General features: G+C 41.3%; 1 protein-coding gene across 2 annotated transcripts; it reads left to right on the top strand.

Moving 5' to 3' along the window:
• The first annotated feature begins 2,653 nt into the window (after positions 1-2,653).
• LOC101468571 (uncharacterized) lies at positions 2,654-20,445 on the top strand. 2 transcript variants are annotated; one of them, XM_023155245.3, is made up of 10 exons: positions 2,654-2,730; positions 2,851-3,000; positions 7,374-7,513; positions 10,435-10,533; positions 10,824-10,955; positions 16,780-16,866; positions 16,958-16,999; positions 17,102-17,164; positions 17,875-17,950; positions 18,064-20,445. In XM_023155245.3, the coding sequence occupies exons 2-10, from the start codon at positions 2,931-2,933 to the stop codon at positions 18,468-18,470; spliced, it is 1,116 nt and encodes a 371-aa protein (XP_023011013.1). In that variant the 5' UTR covers positions 2,654-2,730; positions 2,851-2,930; the 3' UTR covers positions 18,471-20,445. The 2 variants fall into 2 exon arrangements, with proteins under 2 accessions (XP_023011013.1, XP_004574432.1); XM_004574375.3 differs by having other exon boundaries at positions 17,872-17,950.
• The last annotated feature ends 38 nt before the right edge of the window (positions 20,446-20,483 follow it).

Genomic DNA, 20,483 nt, shown 5'->3' with positions numbered 1-20,483 from the left:
CAGGTTACTCATCAGGAGCGGTACTCAGCTTTAACAACATTTGAGTAATGAGTGTGACTGAAGGGAGGTCCTCAGTCTGACAAAATAAACATGATGATGATGTCATTGTGATGTCATCACATTTCAGACTGAATGCTTAATGAATGAGTTGAGGGGCCACAGTGTACGTTACATAGTACTGTCACCCCTCGCTGGGTTATATTTGGCTTCCAGGAAGCCAGACTTCCTCTTCTCTTTTAAAGCGGTCTTTAGGAACAGCTCTCTGTGCTTTCTGAAGGACATTGGCCACTTTTTCATACATTTTCTGTCTACTCCATCTATCTGACCTTTTTCAGAGGAATTTGTGGAAATCATCAATCATTCAAGCAAAAAGAAGAAGAAGAAGAAGAAGAAGAAGAAGAAAGTGCTCCTAGCTCAAGAGATGAATCTGTGCTGTCTACTTATAATAGACAACTTAGCAAATAATTACACAAGAACTGGACTGAAAATTAATGCTAACAGTTCACCGACTCCAAATTTGAAATTTTATGATTTGAATGGTTTTTAATATGTATGGCAAAGGTAAGGTGAGACATACAGCAGGTATCTGTAAAATACAGTCAAGAGCAGTGGGCGAAGAGGACTCAATGGCAGAGCTCGGAGAGGTCAACTTAAGTGCATTTATTTACAGTGAAACACCCAGGTGATGTTACAAGTTGTGATGGGGAAACAGGGGCTCCTGGGATGCAAGGATCAGGGGCATCCAAATAATCCAAACTCTCCTCACTCAGCTCAGGCACTCTCTCCAAGCAATCCAGGGAGGGGGAATTCCAGGGAATGTCTGTATAGAAAGGAAAGAACAGGGGGCAGGCAAAGAGCACACGCCACACTAAAGAGCTGAGGCTTTACTAACAGCATAGTTGAACAGTCTAGCAAAGAACAAAGCTCAGCCACTCGCCTCCTGATGAGCTCATCTGGAGCAGGTGATTGACTGTTGCAGGTGTGTTCAGCCAGAGGTGGGAACCCGTGATGAGTCCCACCCATGAACACAGACACACAACCACAGAGAGAGGAGAGGGAGACAGAGAGTAAACAAAGCCTGCAGCAGGCAGCTCAGGAGGACTGAGGGACGATGACACGGTGAGACTGTTTGGTTTAGGGCTACATTTCAGCCGGAGCTGTTGGGGATCTTGTCAAAATCCATCTTGAGCAAAAGGCAGCCAACATGGAAAGAAGAGCTTTGAATGTCCTCCAAGGAGTCTGGAGAAATATTTACTTCACCTGCTACCCTCCTGCTGATCTCCCATAATCACCCCAGTGTGTATAAATAGTCCTGTCTGCCTCCTTGTCCTAGTCATACTGTTTCTATATTGTTGAAATCTAGTACACATTGTCATGCCTCTCTCAGTAAGGTTGTAATGATCATTGCAAATCTACCCGCATCCTCCCAAATAGCAAACACTAGCTTAATGTTGTGCATATGGTAAACATAGAAAAACACAACAAATATCAGCATGTTAGTATTGCTCTTGTGAACGTGTGTGAGTAGTCTGTTCCCCCAAACTAATAAAAATGCTCAGAGTGCCCCTTTAAAATTAAAAAATGCACACGAAGCTCTCAATTTACCGGTCGATCTACGTCCCTACTCTCACCTATGGCCACGAGCTGTGGGTAGTGACCGAAAGAACGAGATCGCGGATACAAGCGGCAGAAATGAGCTTCCTCCGAAGGGTGGCTGGCCTCTCCCTTAGAGATAGGGTGAGACGTTCGGCCATCCGGGAGGGGCTCAGAGTAGAGCTGCTGCTGCTCCACATCGAAAGGAGCCAGCTGAGGTGGTTCGGGCATCTGACAAGGATGCCTCCTGGGCGCCTCCTGGGTGAGGTGTTCAGGGCATGTCCCACCGGGAGGAGGCCCCGGGGCAGACCCAGGACACGCTGGAGAGATTATATCTCTCGGCTGGCCTGGGAACGCCTTGGTGTTCCCCTGGATAAGCTGGAGGAGGTGGCTGGGGAGAGGGAGGTCTGGGCCTCTCTGCTTAGGCTGCTGCCCCCGCGACCCGGCCTCGGATAAAGCGGATGAAGTTGGATGGACGCTGAGATACCAGGTATCACATTAAAGCTACATTTAAACCACAAAGCTTTAATCTGCCAAGCCCAACATTGTAATTAAAGCATTTTAATGAGGGGTCCAGACACTTGGCATAACTGAATGTGTCCATCTTTTTGTTGACCGACTTTCATGAAGTTCATGTTGGTAGTTTTTGCATTGCGATGAGTACAAACAGAATAACAATTTTAAACGAAGGGAATCCTTTTGTGGTATTATGAGGGATTACATAACATCGCAATTAATATTTCATCTACTTATTTCTGAAAACATATCTGTCTGATATGTTTGTAAACTTTTATCCTTATCTTTCCTTTTTTTTCAGCATTTGCTCTTTTCTGGCTTCTCTCAACCACCCTTCCTGCAGAGTTTTTCAGAGAACCTCAGCTGTTATTTTAAGAAAATACCACCCAAATCTGTCCTTGAGGGAAAGGCATGACCTCACATTCATCCCCTGAGAGGGAAATTACCATGAACTGTCTGTCCTTCCTATTAGACCTTCTTCAGTCTACAAGGATTCCCATGTAATTGGGCCTCCCAGCGGATGTTAATATATCACCAGTGAATCTGCAGCCTGACCTTTGACTCTGAGATATTGCAGACAAGCCAAGCAGCAGGGAGAGAGCAGAAACACACTCTGAGCAGGTGAGGTGGATCAAAGGTTTTAGTCTTCTGCTTTTAGATTCAAAAAATCTACAATACTACCAGAAGTACTAGAGGGATTGTTTTACAAAATACCTTTGGTTTTCAAATTCTGTTTTGCAGCCAGCAATTGTGACGGGCTCACTGTTTTCACGGGATCCTCTGTCCTGCTTGCGTTGATTTTCTAAGCAGACGTCATCGTGATGGAGACACAGCAAACGGCTGGAAGTTTTCCTGCGCTGAGCCAAACCACTGTCACAGCAAGTATAACAGGTACAAGTGTTTGGTCTCAGCTGACCGTAAGGTTCAAAGTTAATAATGTCAGTAAAGAGTGCTCCCTCCAGAATGACGCAAAGCTGCATGAAAGGCTAAGAATGCAAAGCGTGGATGTGCTTAGACTGTAAGCAAAGGCATATTTTACTGCTGTTCAGTTGCAGTGTGTGCTAAACGCCTCTGACTGAGTCTGGCTCTGGATCTATTTTCATCCAGGCTCTTCAAACTGTTTCCTCTAATCGCTGCACATTTGAAGCAGATACATAAAGCCTCAGAGACTAATTCAGTTCTCAGAAGTTATCTTCAGCTTTCACATCAGCTGCCCAGGTGAACTCCCTTCAGCTTGCTTATTTTTCCACTGGCATTGCATGTTGTGGCACACAGAGCTCATTTCCAGCTGGGCTATTTTGGGCTCAGCTGCCAAGATTCTGATCTTTATGGGATTTTAAAACTAAGCACCAGGAATAAACCTTTAAGTAAAATGAAAATCTTATGAGCTTTTAAAAACAGACTAGCAGTTCTGCCAAAGAGCCACTATTTACTTTAAGTTAGTGGGTCTAAATTGCACTTTCCATGCATAATATAAACAGCGCTGACAATATCACAGTATGTTTGGCTGTTAGTCCTAGCACAGTGAGTTTGTTGAGATTTGATGGGAACTGAAAGCTTTTGCAGGTAACGCTTTGTTTTGTTCTTCTGTTATGTCCTGTTCCAGCTGTGGGAGAAAAATATGAGCTTACACGGTGGCTGTAAATCATGTGGCACATTTCCAGCTGCAAGAAGCTTTCATGTGAAGCGGATAAATGTCTGTTTATGAGGTGTAAATTTCAACAGTTTAGGCGTTTCCATTTGCAAAGCAGCTGTGTGGTCAGCAAAATGACGGACCGTCAGAGGAACTTTAATCTCCGACAGTAGATATTACATAATCTTTTTTAGAGACGTCTTTGACACATTAACTGCCATCAAGAGCAATCATGATTTTATATGAGAATATGATCACTTTAGACTGTAGCTCTCAAATAAAACCCACAGCCACTTTATAAGGTACACCTCTTTAACTGTTCATTAACACATATCTATTCAGCCAATCACACGGCAGCAGCTCGGTGCATTTTGGCAAGTAGACATGATCAAAATGAACTGCTGAGACTCAAACCGAGCATTAGAATCAAGCAGAAAGGTGACCTATGCGACTTTGAATGTTGGCGCCAGATAGTCTGAATAATTCAGAAACTGCGTAGCTACTGGGATTTTTCCCATATGGCTTTCTCTGGAAAGGAGAAAATATCCATAGAGCGGCAGTTCTGAGCAAAAGGGTCTTGCTGATGACAGAGGTCAGAGGAGACTGGTCAGATCCAAAGGGAGCCAAAAGCAGACTCCAAAGGCAGGCGGGAATAAAACACAAAGCACTTGAATGATGGCTAGTTTGCGATCCAAAATTAAAATCTGTGAAAGAAAAACAAATGTAATCCAATTTACTGCCAATAAATGGGAGAAGACAACAGAGACTCAAAGACAAAAAGCAAAAGGAAGGCAGCGCAATAAATACACAAAGGGTTCATTTGAGGAAATAGAAACGGGGGAAATGAGACAGCTGAAACCGACATGAATAATGACACAAAGGACGTGAAACTAAACGCAAGGACACAGGAGACAAATGCATACACACAATAACTTTACACTAAAGGAAACACAAGAAACTCTTTTTTTTAACTAAGAGCATGAAAATAACTAACAAATCTTCTAAATAATCACAACATTGGGAAAAAACTCAAATAAAGAAAGCTTGTTACATAGTTGCATACAGTAGCTTGTTACAACCAAGCTACTGTACGCAGAAGAGCTCTGAACTTACAGTAGCAGACCACACCTTGGAGCCAAGAGCAGGAAACTGAACCACAGTTCACACAGGTTCACCAAAAACAGACAACACAAGACTGGAAAAGCATTGCCTGGTTTGATGAGTGTCAGTTTCTGTTGTTCACATGATAGGGTCAACATTTTGCATAAACAACATGAAAACATGGGGCAAACCTGCCTTATATCAACAGTTCAGGCTGCTGAACAGCTCGTTGATGTGATGGTGTGGGGGGGTATTTTCTTGGCACACTTTGGGCCCCTTATTACCAACTGAGCATCGTTAAACAGCCACAGCTTACCTGAGTATTGCTGCTGACCATGTCCAACTCTTTATAACTACAGGGTACAATGATGGATTTATGATCTTAGACTGGTTTCTTGAACACGACAATGAGTTCTTGGTACTCAAATGGGCTCCACAGTCAGCACAACATTGCTACAACTGACCTAAAGCAGCTCTGCATCTTTTGTAGTTAATATTTTCTAGACAAAGTGCTTTACAGTTTCAAATAAAACACAAGGCACAGAAAATCACAAGTTTTAAAGCCATGTGAGTTGCAGCTGATCTGGAACAAAAGCAATTTCTGAATAAATTTGCAATTAAGATTTTCGAGAAATGCAGTCTCAGTGATTCTGACTTTAATCAGAAGAAAACTATGTCTTAAATTAAAGTATCTGCCAAGTTGCGAAATATTCCAAGACTTTCACTCATTCAAAGCATGATTCAAAGCTCTTGGGAAAAGATTCCGGTCTACGTTATCAAACACTGCTTAAGTCAGAAGCGGCTAAGAGCAGAAGAGCAAGTGTGATTAAAAAGATGTCGGACCCTGAAGTGAATATTGGATTTCATGGGCTGTAAAGTCCAAAGCATTCACAGATGTCTGTTATCTGAGCCAACAGAAGCAACATATTTCTAAGTTCTGATCTTATCCAGTTCTCTTTTTTTTAACGATGCTATGACTGCTCAGCACTGGTATTTTCCTACGGTGTAAATCAAAGTACGACAGCCTGTGTTAGCTGGGAAATTGTTACCAAGCACCCCGATGAAGGCCACAAGTTGAAACGGGCTGGTCAAGCAGCAAAGTTTATACCACGAGTGTTGCAGGAGCTTCGACTTCTTTAGAGGACCAAAACTACCAAATTCTCACAAGAAAACTATAAATCAGAACTGATGAGTTCATGAAGTGTGACACAGATTGGTAGTTCAACTTTTATTTGCCAGTGTAGCTATAACATCTAAATGTCATCCACTGTAGCCGTTTATAGCTGGAATGTGTGTCTTCAAATGAACACATAGAAATAAAAAATTAATATAGAAGACTTGCACACAAGCTGGTGAAGTGAAAGCTCCTTATTGATTTGATATGTAAAGAAACCCAACGCACCTTTCCTAGAGGCCTGAGCATGTCAGTGCAGGGGTTGATCTGACCGTGTCAGCAGAAATAGTCCATTGACAACAACAGAGAGGTGAGGCATTTCTATACCAACGGCAGTGAAAGCTACCTGGACAATTCTGCTAACACGCTTCCTGTTTAGTTGTGATGCACTTTGTGATCTTTGTCTCAAAAGGTCATATAGAAATAAAATTTTACTTATTTATATTGCTTAATTTATGTCACCCATAGGGCATGAGTGGAGACTGAGTGGAGAGTCAGTCATGTGCTATGGGCTTCACGGTCACCAAATGTCAGCCCAGCTAGACACTGGGCAGGTTTCTGGGCTGATCTTTTGAGAAAAATATCCTGCAGTCCAGCATCAAATCAAGCCATCAGATAGCTGCGGCTCCCTAAGCCTGGTTCTGCCAGAGGTTAAAAGGGAGTTTTTCCTTCCCACTGTCGCCAAGGGCTTGTTAGAAGGGTCATCAACTGCTTTGGGTTTTCTCTGTATTATTGTCGATTGTTTACTTTAACATATAAAACACATTGAGGCAACTGTTGTTGTGATTTGGAACTATAGAAATAAAACTGAAATGAGCTGAATTGTGTTGATTTCCCTTTAATTTGTTGCCAGTCTGTAGCTTTGTGTCGGTCTGTTTGTGTTCACCTTCGAACTAAACAGTGACTAAAATCCCGTAAAACTGTTACGTGACGCAAATGAAGCCGTTTAGGAGTCGACCTTTGCTACAGTCACACTTTTGCATTATTGCTAAATTACCTGTTTCATGTCGGGAAATGGATTGAAACACTGACTCGGCATCAGTTAGATGCTTGCTCTGCAGTTTGCTTACACACAAGGAACGCCCTGTGTACACATACGCATAGTTTTAGATACATACACACAAATATTTACTCATATAAACCACAAATACTGCAATCTTTGTAAACACATGATTTGAAGGCGTGCGGACATCAAATACACAAATACACATAGGTTTTAGTGAAATTGTGACACACAAACATTATCCTAAATCCGTTAATTAACCAAAATATACACATGTAAGAATTTCTGTGCTCTCACACAAAATCATCCTCATAATAATTTGACCCTTTATGTCCTCTCTTCGTGGTTCCCAGGGGCTACCATGGTATCCATGGATACTATGTCTCGCTTCCACGGGGAAGGAGTTCGCTACAAAGCCAAGCTGATTGGCATGGACCCAGTACCCGACGCCCTCGGAGAAAAGATGTGCAGAGACTCCATGATGAAACTAAAGGTAGTCCACCGCCAAAGTAAACTGACTTCTGTCTGCTCTTGATTAAACTGGTTGATTTCCTGTAAGATCAATCTTCATTTTTTCACTTTATCAGAGAAAAAAATCAAAGATAAACACCAGACGTTTAATATTTCATGACTGCTGAGATTAATGTTATCATTTGGAGGTACTTGTATTTCACAGACCAATATTTTTTTAAGCATCACAGCAAAAGTATTTAAAAGCTACGTCAAGATCTGGGAGGATATATTTTTTCTGTCCTTCTGTCCATTTCGGTCAGCGCTCAGATGTCTCAATATCTAATGGAGGATTTGCATGAAAGTTATCACAGACATTTTTGGTTCCAAGATAAAAATGAAAAATAAGAAAGTCCTTGTTGTCTTGTGGTGACCCTTCCATCTAAAAAGAAAGGAATAAATCTTTAAAGTAAGTTAGGTGACAAGCAACAGAAAAGAAAATCATGTGCTATACTGTACTTAAAGATCCCAATCTTAAGTATTCAGATTCAGTAGTGTTGACAGTTAGAACTTACTTTCTGTCTTCTGTTTTAGTTTTTTAACCATAGACTGTATATAAAAGAAGGCCAAAGCCACTACACCGTTTGGTTTACTGACTCCGTTTTTGACTTGAGCTCTGCAGGTCATTATAAAGATCTGCCTTGCTTTTAAAGTGAAAACAAAACATCACATGTGTTAAGGTTAATTTACACCTCAGAGCCCTACTCTAAAAAACTGTCACAGCGAAAGAAAAGACACTAAACTGGCAGTTCAATTACAACTCAAACATTACATTACATTACATATAACATTACAGCTAACAAAGGCAGCTAGCCAACAAAGAAGAGCCACTCAGTGCTTCAGAGACAGAGAGTGAAAGTGGACAGTGTATCCATTTTTTTGTTTATTAATATAAAACCCATCTGTGAAGCCGGGGGCAGTACAGAAAGGACTCCCTTAGACTGCTTTTTAGTTTCAGTTTCCTTGTTTTCCACTGAGATATCAGTGTTATTAGTTAGCTAAATGTAAGTCTTTTAGCAGCAACACATCTGTACTGGCATGTGACGGTGCTGCACAGGCTCTAAAAACTAACTTTAACCACTTAAATCCAGCTCCATGCAGAGTGTTAAATCTATGGTTATTTTTAGAGGAAGCCTCTGTGATGTAAGTTAACACGTATTGTTTCATGCACATTTTTTATGCACTGTCTATGATATGAGTCATACGTAGGAAAAGCTCCTGATTGCTGTTTGTTTCAGTGGAAGAGCATGCATCAGTGAGTTCAGATCTTAAAGTTTTTCTTTGTGTTTGAGTTTATTTGCTAACTACAAGGTTTTAAATACTCACAGGCTGCAGACTGAAAACTGTCAGAAACAGACTCGATGTGTAGTTTTTGGACCTTTGTAGACCTTTCTGATGGCATTTGAATTTGACAAAGCATTATTATTAAATATTTTTTAAAAAGAAACTCTTCCTTAACACAGTTTTAACTCTATGTTTGATGAATGAGCAGTGTCTTTGTTTTTTCAGAAAGAAAATGAGTTGTGGGAACATTCCTGCTGTGGAAAAATGGCTTGTAATGCCTCTGACATCCTGTTGACTCCTGACGTGTTCTTCTAATCTCAAAGGACTTTGCATGATGCAGTGAGAGTTTGTTTGGAGAAGCGCGCCACAGCTTTTGTAAAAAGTCAAAAAAGGGGGGAAACAATAATAAACGATAAACAGACACGGACAGAGCGAGGTCACAATCACTCAAAATTGTAATCACACTTGTGCGACCTGTCAAGACCGTCAGTGTCAGCATGCATCTAATGTAGTGTGAATAACTTTAAACTGCAATCAGCGATCACACACACACTGCTTTGAATATAAATGTTTATACCATACACAATACATTACAACACAGTTAGAAGAAACACACTACAGCACTGGTGTGAGTCACCGATCGCAGTCACAGGAAGGACATCATAGTAACGAGTATAAAAATACAGACGGCAGGAGCCAAACCACAAATCACTCAGCAAATAGAATCAAAGAGTGAACTTTGTGCAGGTAACTGTGGAGTAGCTCAGGATGCGTTTGACACAGATCTGACTGCTGTGAAGGCCAATTCAGGGTCTCTGGGTGATTGTTTGATAGCAACTGCAGAATCGCAGCTTTGCATATGAATAATGTAAGCTGTGTACAGTACTGTGCAAAGGTCTCGAGCCATGCCTGATGTTTGTCAAGACCAGTTTTAAAAAACCGCGAGAACATCTGGCTGCTTGGAAGTGTGACTCAAGACTTTTGCACGGTATACTTGTTGCATGTTTTGAGACCTATATATTTTATACAATTTAAATATAATAATTTATCAATAAAATGTGTATAATGCTGAGAAGAGGACACCTTTATGAAATATAATATAAAAAGCAACCTGCGAAAACCACCCAAACCACACACTCAGCAATAGCAAAGACAGCTTCCAGTAGGAAAAAGTGCTTAGAAAACCTACCCAGATTGATTGGGACTGAAACAGATCCACTGCCAATGTTTTTGTGGCTGTAAATCATGGATTAAAACAATTTCACAAAGTAAACCATCAAAGAAAGCACTTGCTTTTTTGTTAGCAGCAATGATCTGTACATCCTGGTTTGTAAGAGGTCCTTTCAGCAGACCACTTCTGGCTGCAGATACAATGTTCCCTCCGGCTGTCCCGGCATGCTTACTGGTGGTGTTACATCAATCGTAGACACAATGACTGTGAAATATGTCAGAACTGCTCTGTCGGTTAATTCGTTTAGCTTTACTCCTTAATGTGAGATTCATCTCGCTTTTTATGTGTGCTCTGACTTATCTCATTGGAATATATGTCTGTCATTTCATGTTTACTTCTTATTCAGCTCACCTGTGCTGTGCTGTTGTGTGAATGTGTGTGTGCTAAAGGGCTTTGAGGTAGCAGGAAGGAAACAGGGAATCCACAAGAGGAGAATTTGGTTGAAAATTTCCTCCAGTGGCTTGAAAATTCTGGATGAAAGGACCGGGGTGAGTCAAGCAAGGGATTTCCCAACATGTGTTGTGTTGTCCTCAAATTGTAGCGCCCCCTTTAGGTTGATAGTTAGTCTTAAAATGACTGATTCTTCAGTGGACAGTTCATGCTTGGATTGCATAATAAAAGTATTTTATTACACTGCAGTTTATTTTCCAAAACTGGAAAATCTTAAGAGGTGGAGATGATATTTACACAAGTGCTGAGGATCAGTATCATAAAGCTGTTCTTATTTTGGTGGTTAGAGTTTCTTGTATAATAAATAAAAGATAAATCCTCATTTCAGGCTGTTCTTCACGACCATGAGAGGAGCAGGATCAGCTCTTTGACCAAAGATGAGTCTGACCCCAGAGCTCTGGCTTACATCTACCAGCATCAAGACAACTACATCCTCTTCTACATCAAGATGGCTAACCTGGTAACGAAACACAGTACTAAAGCAGAAACAGGTGGTGTTATTAAATACTGCTAATATTAATGCTAATACTGCTAATACTGCCACATAACATATAAACATTTAATAGATTATTATATAAAAATGATTTAATAAGTCATTTATTAGCAAAAATGTTTACTATAACTCCTCCAGTGGGCACATATAGCAAGTATAGTTGTTTAAGCACATAAAAAAATACTGAGCCACCGCAATGCAATTTAATGCTGACATGATTTATCAGCATTATTTAACTTCATTTAACCATCAAACCATCCATTCTCTTCAGCTTATCAGGGTCACAGGGGGGCTGGACCCTATCGCAGCTGTGAGAGGTGGGGTACAGAATGGACCAGTAACCTTCTGATATATTAAAAAAATTAGATGAAATTCAAATGAATTCAATTTTATTTATACAGCGCCAAATCACAACAACAGTCGCCTCAAGGTGCTATATATTGTAAGGTAGACCCTACAATAATACATACAGAGAAAAACCCAAGAATCATATGACTCCTATGAGCAAGCGCTTTGGCGACAGTGGGAAGGAAAAATTGCCTTTAAACAGGAAGAAACCTCCAGCAGAGCCAGGCTCAATGAAAATATACATTTTCATGCAGGAGGCATTTTTTTGCAATTTACTGCTCACAGTAGCAGTGCATGTTTGACAGATTCAGTCTGGACGGAGGAGAGAAACCTCAATTTCTGTGCAGTGTATTTATCTGTGTAGCATTAAAGTTCATTCTAAATAAATACAGTTAGCTTGCTCGAGCAGCATTCTAAACAGCTGGTCCGAAACTGTTTTTATCATTTACGGAATATTTCAAAATTCAGACTAATGGTGTCAAAGCCTGAACTTGAGATGATTATTCATGCTTTTATTTCCTCCTGTTTAGACTACTATAGTTGTGTCTTTTTACTTGTTTTGTTTTTTTCTTTTTTCTTTTTTAGCTTCTCTTTTCTTTTCTCTTTTTTTTTTCGCAATGGGGCATCACACGCTGAGAGGCGTTTTTTCCATGACATGCAAACAAATAGGGTTTGTTTTGGTAAGCCCTCTGAGACTACTGTTCTGCTGTCTGCAGTCAGTCAAAGTCTTTATTGTGTGCAGCAATTTAACCACTAGTTGTGTTTATGTTAATGTTGGGTATTGTATGAAAACATGTCAGTTGATGATGAAATGCTTTAATTTAAGGGAGTTCATTTTGGGGGGATTCAAATTTAAAAGACAAAATGTTAAGAAGCACTAAAGAAATTGTCATGCATATCTACTTGTGATTTCTTCAGTACAGAGAAACCTTTGTGTTCACATGTTGTGGTGCTCAAGGGCAGGGAAAAGAGATAATTTACTGATACATATACATATGTAATACTGTGAAAAACTCTTGAGCCACCCTTGATTTCTTCATATTTTGTTGAAGAAATCAAGGGTGGTTTGGGGCAATAGCTCCTCAGGCTGTAGAAAAGTCTTTTAAAGATTTTCTTTGGACATTGGCTGCTTTTCCACTTATTTGCAGTCCAGCCTGTGTGCCTGAACAATGTCAGATGATTTATTCTGTTTGTTTGTTTGATCATAAGTTATAGAACTTATGTCTACACACAGCAAACAATATAGAAAGTACCGATTTTAATTTTTTTTTTTTTTTTTTTTTGCCTGTCCTGTTTGGCTCTTTTGCCATCAGAATTGTTGTCTAAAGGCAAAGAAAGATGCCCAACGGATTTACTTTACCAAATTGACCATCCCAGCCTTGCCGTAATGGTCCATTTGATTCACCTTTTATTGTTTCTTTTATTTTCACTTACTGAATACGGGACAGACTTGACTGGGGGAAAGAAGGGGAGAAAGAAAGAGGGAAAGAGAAACAGCTGAGAAGAGGGACGGGGGAGAAGGGCAAAAGACAAAAACCAACAGAATGGGCAGAGAAGAAAAAAATGCATATATCAATCACCTGGATCACCTGCTGAGAAAGAAAAAAGAAAACAAGCAGAAGAGAACAAGAGCAACAGAACAAACAACATCACAATGATATATGGGAATATGACAGCAAATACCAAATATTAAACATCATTGTGCAGCACATAAGATCAACAGAACACAGTGTGCTTTGAGGTAGGAGCCAAAAAAGGTGTAGTTTGTGGGTGTGATCACCCGTGTGTACACCTGTGAGCATGGACGCGCTTGTTTTTTGTTTTTTAAAAGGTTCCTTCTTGTAATAATCTGCTAGAGGGTGTGGGGGGGCCACAGCCCCGTCCTCCAGGGCATGAAGCAGGTATGGAGGAGATCAAAACTCCAGACATCCAGAGGCCCCCAGAACACAAGAGACCAAGGAAGACCAACAGAGGGGCAGCCGCGCCACTGTCCCAGAAAGAGCTGAGGAGAGTCCCAGATGAGGGCTCACCCAGCAGCTGCGGAGCAGAAGCCAGGGGGAGTTGCAGTGCCTCCTCTGCACCCTGGTGACATACCCCTACTCCAAGGTCCTGCATGTGTGGGTGGTTGTGGTGGAGCGGGAAGAGGGAGGCAGCTGGAGATGGGGAGGGAAGGAAGGGAGGGGCAAGTGACCCCTCCCTGGGGCCAGCTCCCACGCTGACCCCAGTAGGCACCCCCATACTCCGCGACCCGCCAGGGAAAGGGGGCCCAGGCCCATCCAGACCGGGCCCAGTGCAGCAGCGCCTCCCGGCCCCACAGAGCCTGGGACAGTCCACCCAACCCCACCACAGAGAAAACTGCACCCACCCCACCATCCACTCATCTTCCAGACTACATAAGACAATAAACACCCAGGCTGAGATCTTCCTCCACCTCTCCTGTATCTCCCCCTCCTGCAGAGGGAGCTCCTGAGGAGAGGAAAGCTCCTGCAAGATGTGACAATCTCCCCCACCAGTTGAAGAGCCCCCCAGGTGGCTCGATGCACCGGCGGCACCCTGCTCCAGGGCTGGGCCCCCATGCACCCACCCGCCCACAACCCCGGCAACACACCAACCAGGACCCAAGCCCCCGAGGCCCGGTCCGGGTCCCAGCCCAGAGACGGAGCGCCCCCAGAACCTCACGCCCATCCCGGACCCACCCAGGGGCAGCCAGGCTACCAGGTCAGTAACCCACGTCCGTCAGCACAGACCCTCCCCTAGCCCCGCTGCACGCAGCCACGAGGAAACAGTCACCTGAGAGCCAACAGAGCCCCTAACCGGACATGACCGCTACCCCGGGTTGAGCCCCCCAAGGAAGATGCCTCCAGGGAACCCCCCCGACGCCCTAAGCCTGTCCCTACCCCCACACCAATCACAACAGTGAAGGAGGGACCAAACTATGACCCCCCCACCCCCACTAGGTGATGGAGCTGATCAAAGGAGCCCAGAGCAATTGATCTGATGTGGTGGCAGAGGCTGTATCAAGGCTAATGTAATCTAATAGATAATTTCTATATTGGTTAGAATTAAGATTATTTTTATTTTTCCAGTTCATGAGGACTGTTTTCTTGGCTATGCATAGGGCAGTGAAAACCATATGGGCGATATTCTTTTCTGAAGTGACATTATCTAAGCTGCCCAACAAACACACTAAGGGGGAAGTTGGAATGTTACATTTCAGACACTTCGATAAGTCTTCACATATCTCGCGCCAAAACTTCTGAACTGGTGGACAGAACCAAAGAGCGTGAATGTAATTGTCTGGTGTATTGCCTTGACAGTGTGAGCAGTTGTTGGTAGACGTAAAGCCCATCTTGAACATCCGATGACCTGTATAGTGCACTCTCTGTAATATTTTGTATTGAATTAATTGAAGACTGGGATTTCTAATTAGATGAAAGGTTTTTAAGCAAATCTGAGACCAGAAGTTTAGGTCTAAGTTAACTGATAAATCCGCTTCCCATTTTGCAATAGGAAGTGATATTGATTCATCTGTTTTAGAAAGCATTCTGTATATTTTGGATAGTAATTTGGGGGTTTTAAGAGTAAGAAATTGAACCACACTTGGTGGTGTTTGTAGTTCAACTTGACCCGGTTTAAATTTCTTTTTTACTATGGATTTAATTTGTTGATATTCTAAAAATCTTTTCTTGTTGATCCCATATTGTGTAACTAGTCTGTCAAATGAAATCAATTCTGTTCCTTCTAGTATATGTTCTAAATATTTGATTCCTTTACCACTCCAATCTGAAAAGTTTATCATATTATTGTTTTGTAATATGTCAGGGTTGTTCCAGATAGGTGTACGTTTGCATGGGATTAATGAAGACGCCGTCAATTTTAGAAACTCCCACCATGCTGTCAGAGAAGAGCTGATGTTGATGCTTTTAAAGCATTCATGTCGTTGGATGTTTGAGCTGATAAATGGTAGGTCTGAGATCTCTAGATTATTGCAAAGTGCTTGTTCTACATCTAGCCAAGGTTCATCTAAGAGGGTGTGTTTTAGCCATCCTGAGATAAACTGAAGCCTGTTGGCTAAGAAGTAGTGCTGAAAGTTAGGCAGTTCTAGTCCTCCTTTATCCTTGGTCTTTTGTAGTGTTTTTAAGCTTATACGTGGGGGTTTATTTTTCCAAAGGAATTTGGACATACATGAATCTAGCGATCTGAACCAATCTTGTGGCGGTTTAGTTGGGATCATTGAGAATAAATAATTTATTTTTGGTAAGACCATCATTTTTATAGCGGCAACCCTTCCCATGAGTGATATGGGTAGACATTTCCATCTAGCCAGATCATCTTCTACCTTCTTTAAAAGTGGGATATGGTTTAATTTAGTTAGATCTGCAAGCTTGGGAGAAACATTAATACCTAAATATTTTATATTTCCCGATTGCAGTGGTGTAGAAGAGGAATTATGGAAGGAGCAATTAATCGGTAGGACTGTAGATTTTGACCAGTTAATTGAGTAATCTGATATTCTTGCAAAAGAGTTTATCAATTCAATCAATTCTTTTTACTTGTTTTAACAAATCAGCCTTAAATCGTCTTCAGACTGTGCAGAATGCTGCAGCCCGTCTCTTAACAGGCACCAAGAGAAGATCTCATATTACTCCAGTTTTAGCCTCCCTTCACTGGTTGCCTGTAAGTTTTAGGTTTCATTTTAAAATTTTAGTTCTAACCTTTAGGGCCCTACATGGTCAAGCTCCCCAATATTTATCTGACCTGCTGAAACCACATTCATCTTCTCGAGCTTTAAGCTCATTAGATGAGAGACTGCTGGTGGTACCGCGCACTCGTTTTAACCCTCTTGAGGCAGGCGTTGCCGATTTGCAACAGTTAAAAACTAACAACCTGATTACCCCACAAACATATTTTATGAGGTTTTTTTTACTCAGAAGTACCACTGCAGGACTTGGTTGTGCATTAGCAACAAAAAGTTTAATTTGAGCCTGAGAGGGTTAAAACTCGTGGTGATCGTGCCTTTCAGACTGTGGCACCACGGTTGTGGAATTCTCTTCCACTGTCTCTACGCTGCACGTACTCCATTGATTCTTTTAAAAAAAAAAGCTTAAGACATTTTTATTTAGAAAAGCATTTGAATAATTTCCTCCTTTGTTTTTTTATTGTTTTATTGTATTACATTGCTGTTTTATTTACTGTTACATTGTTTTATATTTCCATTTCTTGTGTTGTAAAGCACTTTGTGATTTTTATCTGTGAAAAGCGCTATATAAATACATTTTACTTACTTACTTACATTCTCCTCAAAACAGGCATGCAAAGCAAACTTTAAAAAGCCAGCTCATCGTGAACGAGAATGATTGTCACTATAGTTTGTTTTGCATGTGGCTGCATTGGCCTGTTAAGAGTTTGCACAGCAGTAAGATGTTTTATCTGTGTCTCTCAGGCACATCCAGTGTTCCTCGACATCCAGGAAGTTTGTCAGCATGTGGACCGAGAGATCTCGCAGCAGCCTGCAGAGACACCAACACAAGTCAGAAAGAAGTTTTTTTTTGTCCCTGTGCTTTTGGTTGGTTTATTTGTTAGCTTTCACTCACCACTGTTGGTTTTTTTTTCTGTTTCAGGGCGCTTCTTTACTGGTTCTACACAAGAGCTCAGCAGCAGAGGTTCATTATTTTTAATCATCTTCACTTTTTCTAAATGAAGGTGATCCCAAATTTAAACAAAATATTTCTGTGTTTTTATACATGGACTTGCTTACTTTACAGGAACCAGCTCTTGAAGATCTGTTCAGCCCACGGCCAGATGTTTCATCACAGCAGACAAAGCAGGTATAAAACAACAATACAAGTTTTTATGTGAGATAACAGCCATATTTCACATGAAATAGCTGACAAAAGCAAGTGTCCAAAGTTGGGTTGAAATGGTAGGAGGCTAAGCAGCAGTGTCTCCCAGTTTCTGATTTTTCCCAGGGGATCCTGAAGTTGTCCCAGATTAGATATGCGATCTCTCCAGTTGATTGTGGTTTTACCCTGGGGTCTCCAAACCTCCAAAGGGAGGCTTGTCCGAACTCCTCGTCCCCTCTCTCAGGCTGAGCGCAGCCTGCCTGAGGAGGAAAGTCATTTTAGACACTTGGGTTCATGACCTTACTCTTTTAGTTATTCGTGACTATTTTTAGTTTAGTTTATATTGTTTTCACAGTTAGTTTCTTTAATAAATTGTGATTTTATAGTGCTATATGTATACATCTTTCTTGTATACTTGTATATGATATTATTTGTATATTATACTTTTACAGGTGCTCAGTGTGTTTAAGTTTAACTTTTTAACTAAAGTCTAGCTTTGATCCTAATTAATAATTTTTTTCACCCCCAGTGTCACTTATTAGTTTAGTTGTAGCTCATTATAATAGCTTTGGTGCAGCATTATGGAATCTCGCAAAATAAGACGATTGTAATACAACTACACTTCTGTCTCCTCACTTTTAGGTAACATGTAGGTGAGAATTTATATTTTATTCTCTCCTTGTTTCTGCCAGCAGCCCTCATCCACCAATGAGCTGATGGAAGTGTTTTCGACCCCACTGGGGGAGCCTCTGGCACAAACTCAGATCCCAGGTATCAGTAAACATAAGGACGCGTTCCTCTTAAAAACAGCAGATTTGTAATAACAGTACACCTCATAGTGTAGCGCTATTTGAAAAACAAAAACTATTTTTCTCCTCCGTCAGAGCCTCCACAGCAACAGCAAGTGCTCTCCAGCTCGCAGATTCTCTCTATGTTCCCCACACATCCTGTAGGTGGCTCTCCATACTCATCTCCCACATACCCTCCAGCCAGCATGCCTTGGGGCCAGCAGGTGCTTCCAGGAAACCAGTGGGCGGCCCCGTGGCCCACTGCGCCTGGCAACATTTCACCATGGGCACCACCAGGTGTCACAGTAGCCCCTACATTAAGCCAGGCTCCCAGCATGGCCAACCCTGTGCCCGGTTTCATGATGGGAGGAAACGCAGCCCCTACGCCCTCTGGTGTTAACAGCTACTCCACCCCTTTAAACTCCTTAAACTCCACCCCTATAGGAACAACAGCAGCGCCACTGTCAGTGTCCTCACCCTTGGAGAACCCCTCCCTCCTTTGAAATGAGTGTAGAAATATGAATTTATTGAGTTCATGTTTTGTTTTTAGAATTTTTAGTAAAAGAAAACACCACTACACACCTACAATGAAGCTCTAAATTATAGCACCAATATTCTTATATCATTCATTTTCTTATATATTTAACTACTTCAAGGGCTGCCATGAGATGAGAGGTGGAGAGGTTTCAAGTCCTTCACAGGGGCTAACAGAGATAGACAGACAACAGTTCGTGCTCATATCCACACCTACGGCTGATTTAGAGTCACCTGTAAACCTAAACCGACTCTAGAAGCCAGAGAGCCCATAGAGAACCACACAGGCACGACCATGAGCACGCAAACGCTACTCAGAAAGCCCCCAGACTGAGCCTGAATCCTCTTGCTGTGAGCCAACAGTGTTGACTCATTCGCCAATATTGTAAACTGAAGTACAGTTATGGTACAAAGTTTACATCCACTCAGCATGGGCATGAATATTGTGGTAATTTGGAGGTTTTAATCATTTATTTGAACAAGAATTGCGTGCACAAGTTTGAATTTATTTTGGGGGTGGGTTTCAAAAATATACATACACAACCATTAATATTTGGTGAAACGTTCCTTAGCAGGTTGCACCTCAATCAGACCCTTTTGGTAGCCATCATCAAGCATTTGGCATAATTCTGACTGGACATTTAACCATTCTTCTTGGCAGAATTCATAGACTTCAGAGTTCAGTTAATTTTGTTCGTTTCCTGGCATGGATCCACCTGTTGAGTGTAGTCCACATATTTTCAATAGGGTTGAGGTCAGGGCTTTGGGAAGGTCATTTAGTTAGCCTGCTTTATCCATTAGGATCATTATCCTGTTGGAACATCCAGTTGTGTCCAAGTTTCAAGCATCTAACTGTTGATTAGAGATTAATTTGATGAGCTCAGAGGTAGTGCTTCTCCTTCATTATTCAATCCACTTTGTGTAATGTACCAGTACCATTTGCAGCAAAACAGCCCCAGAGCATGATGCTACCACCACCATGCTTGACAGCTGGTACAGTGTTATTAGGCAAAAAAGCTCAATCTTTGTCTCATTTGACCATAAAACTTTTCTCCAGAAACTGTTTGACTTGTCCATGTGGGCAACTGCAAATTTCAGTTGAGGTTGAAGTTGCCAGTTTTGCAGCAGGAGCTTCTTTCTTGATCAATACCCTCTCAGACAGCAATACTCACTTTACTGTGGACAGTGATGCTGCTGTTCCAGACGTTTGCAGTTCATGGCAGGCTTGAGCCTTTTCCTTTCATCTGAGGGTGACAGTTTGGGTCTTCTTTAGACCTTCACAAAGGGATGATCCTGGGATCATCCCTTTGTGAAGGTCTAAAGAAGTTAGAAATGCCCCATTAAACGTCTGGAATAGCCTTCAGAAAGCCCCGACTTTAAACGTCTTGAAAAGTTATGGACTACTCTTAAAATCCAGATCTTTGAACTCTTGTAGCTCAACATGGCAACAGCAAATAAAGAAATAAATATTACAATACTATTACTAACATTAATAAAAGCTTAAACAGACTAACAGACAAACTGTACAATTTTTATTTCTAATGAATATGTAATAAAATGTTTGTGCTGAACAGTGAAATCTGTCAATAAATGCTCAGAACTTCCAACTTTATTTTTTCATACAAATCCTGTAGTCTGTAAATTTATGAGGACTTGATGTTGATCACTTACTATGTTCAGTTTTTTAAACAGAACTTTTTGAAATGGACTGTTTAACCATTTGATTTGTGAAATTTGCTGATATCAAATGAATTCCGACTTTCTGTCTTGTTGAAAGGGATTTTGGGGAAGTTTTTTCTCCTTCTAAATCAGAGTTTGAGGAAGTCTAATTTACACAATATAAAATCTTTTTAAGAAACTTGTGACTTCCTCAGATTTTGGCTATGAAAAGACGGCTGACTACATGACGTGTACAAGATGAATAAATGACATAACGTACGAGGAAACCCCGCTCTTACTTCACTAAAATTCTCGTCCTTTCA

This window comes from Maylandia zebra, linkage group LG15, assembly GCF_041146795.1.
Source record: "Maylandia zebra isolate NMK-2024a linkage group LG15, Mzebra_GT3a, whole genome shotgun sequence".
Taxonomy (NCBI): domain Eukaryota; kingdom Metazoa; phylum Chordata; class Actinopteri; order Cichliformes; family Cichlidae; genus Maylandia; species Maylandia zebra.
The sequence above is the reverse complement of the archived record's forward strand: the minus strand, read 5'-3'. Positions and strand labels throughout refer to the sequence as shown.

Bases quoted from the DNA above. Each gene is read 5' to 3' on its own strand.
- LOC101468571 (XM_004574375.3), top strand. From the start codon at position 2,931: ATGGAGACACAGCAAACGGCTGGAAGTTTTCCTGCGCTGAGCCAAACC. The intron at 3,001-7,373 runs GTACAAGTGTTT...CGTGGTTCCCAG, and splicing joins TGTCACAGCAAGTATAACAG to GGGCTACCATGGTATCCATG. The intron at 17,951-18,063 runs GTATCAGTAAAC...CTCCTCCGTCAG, and splicing joins GGCACAAACTCAGATCCCAG to AGCCTCCACAGCAACAGCAA.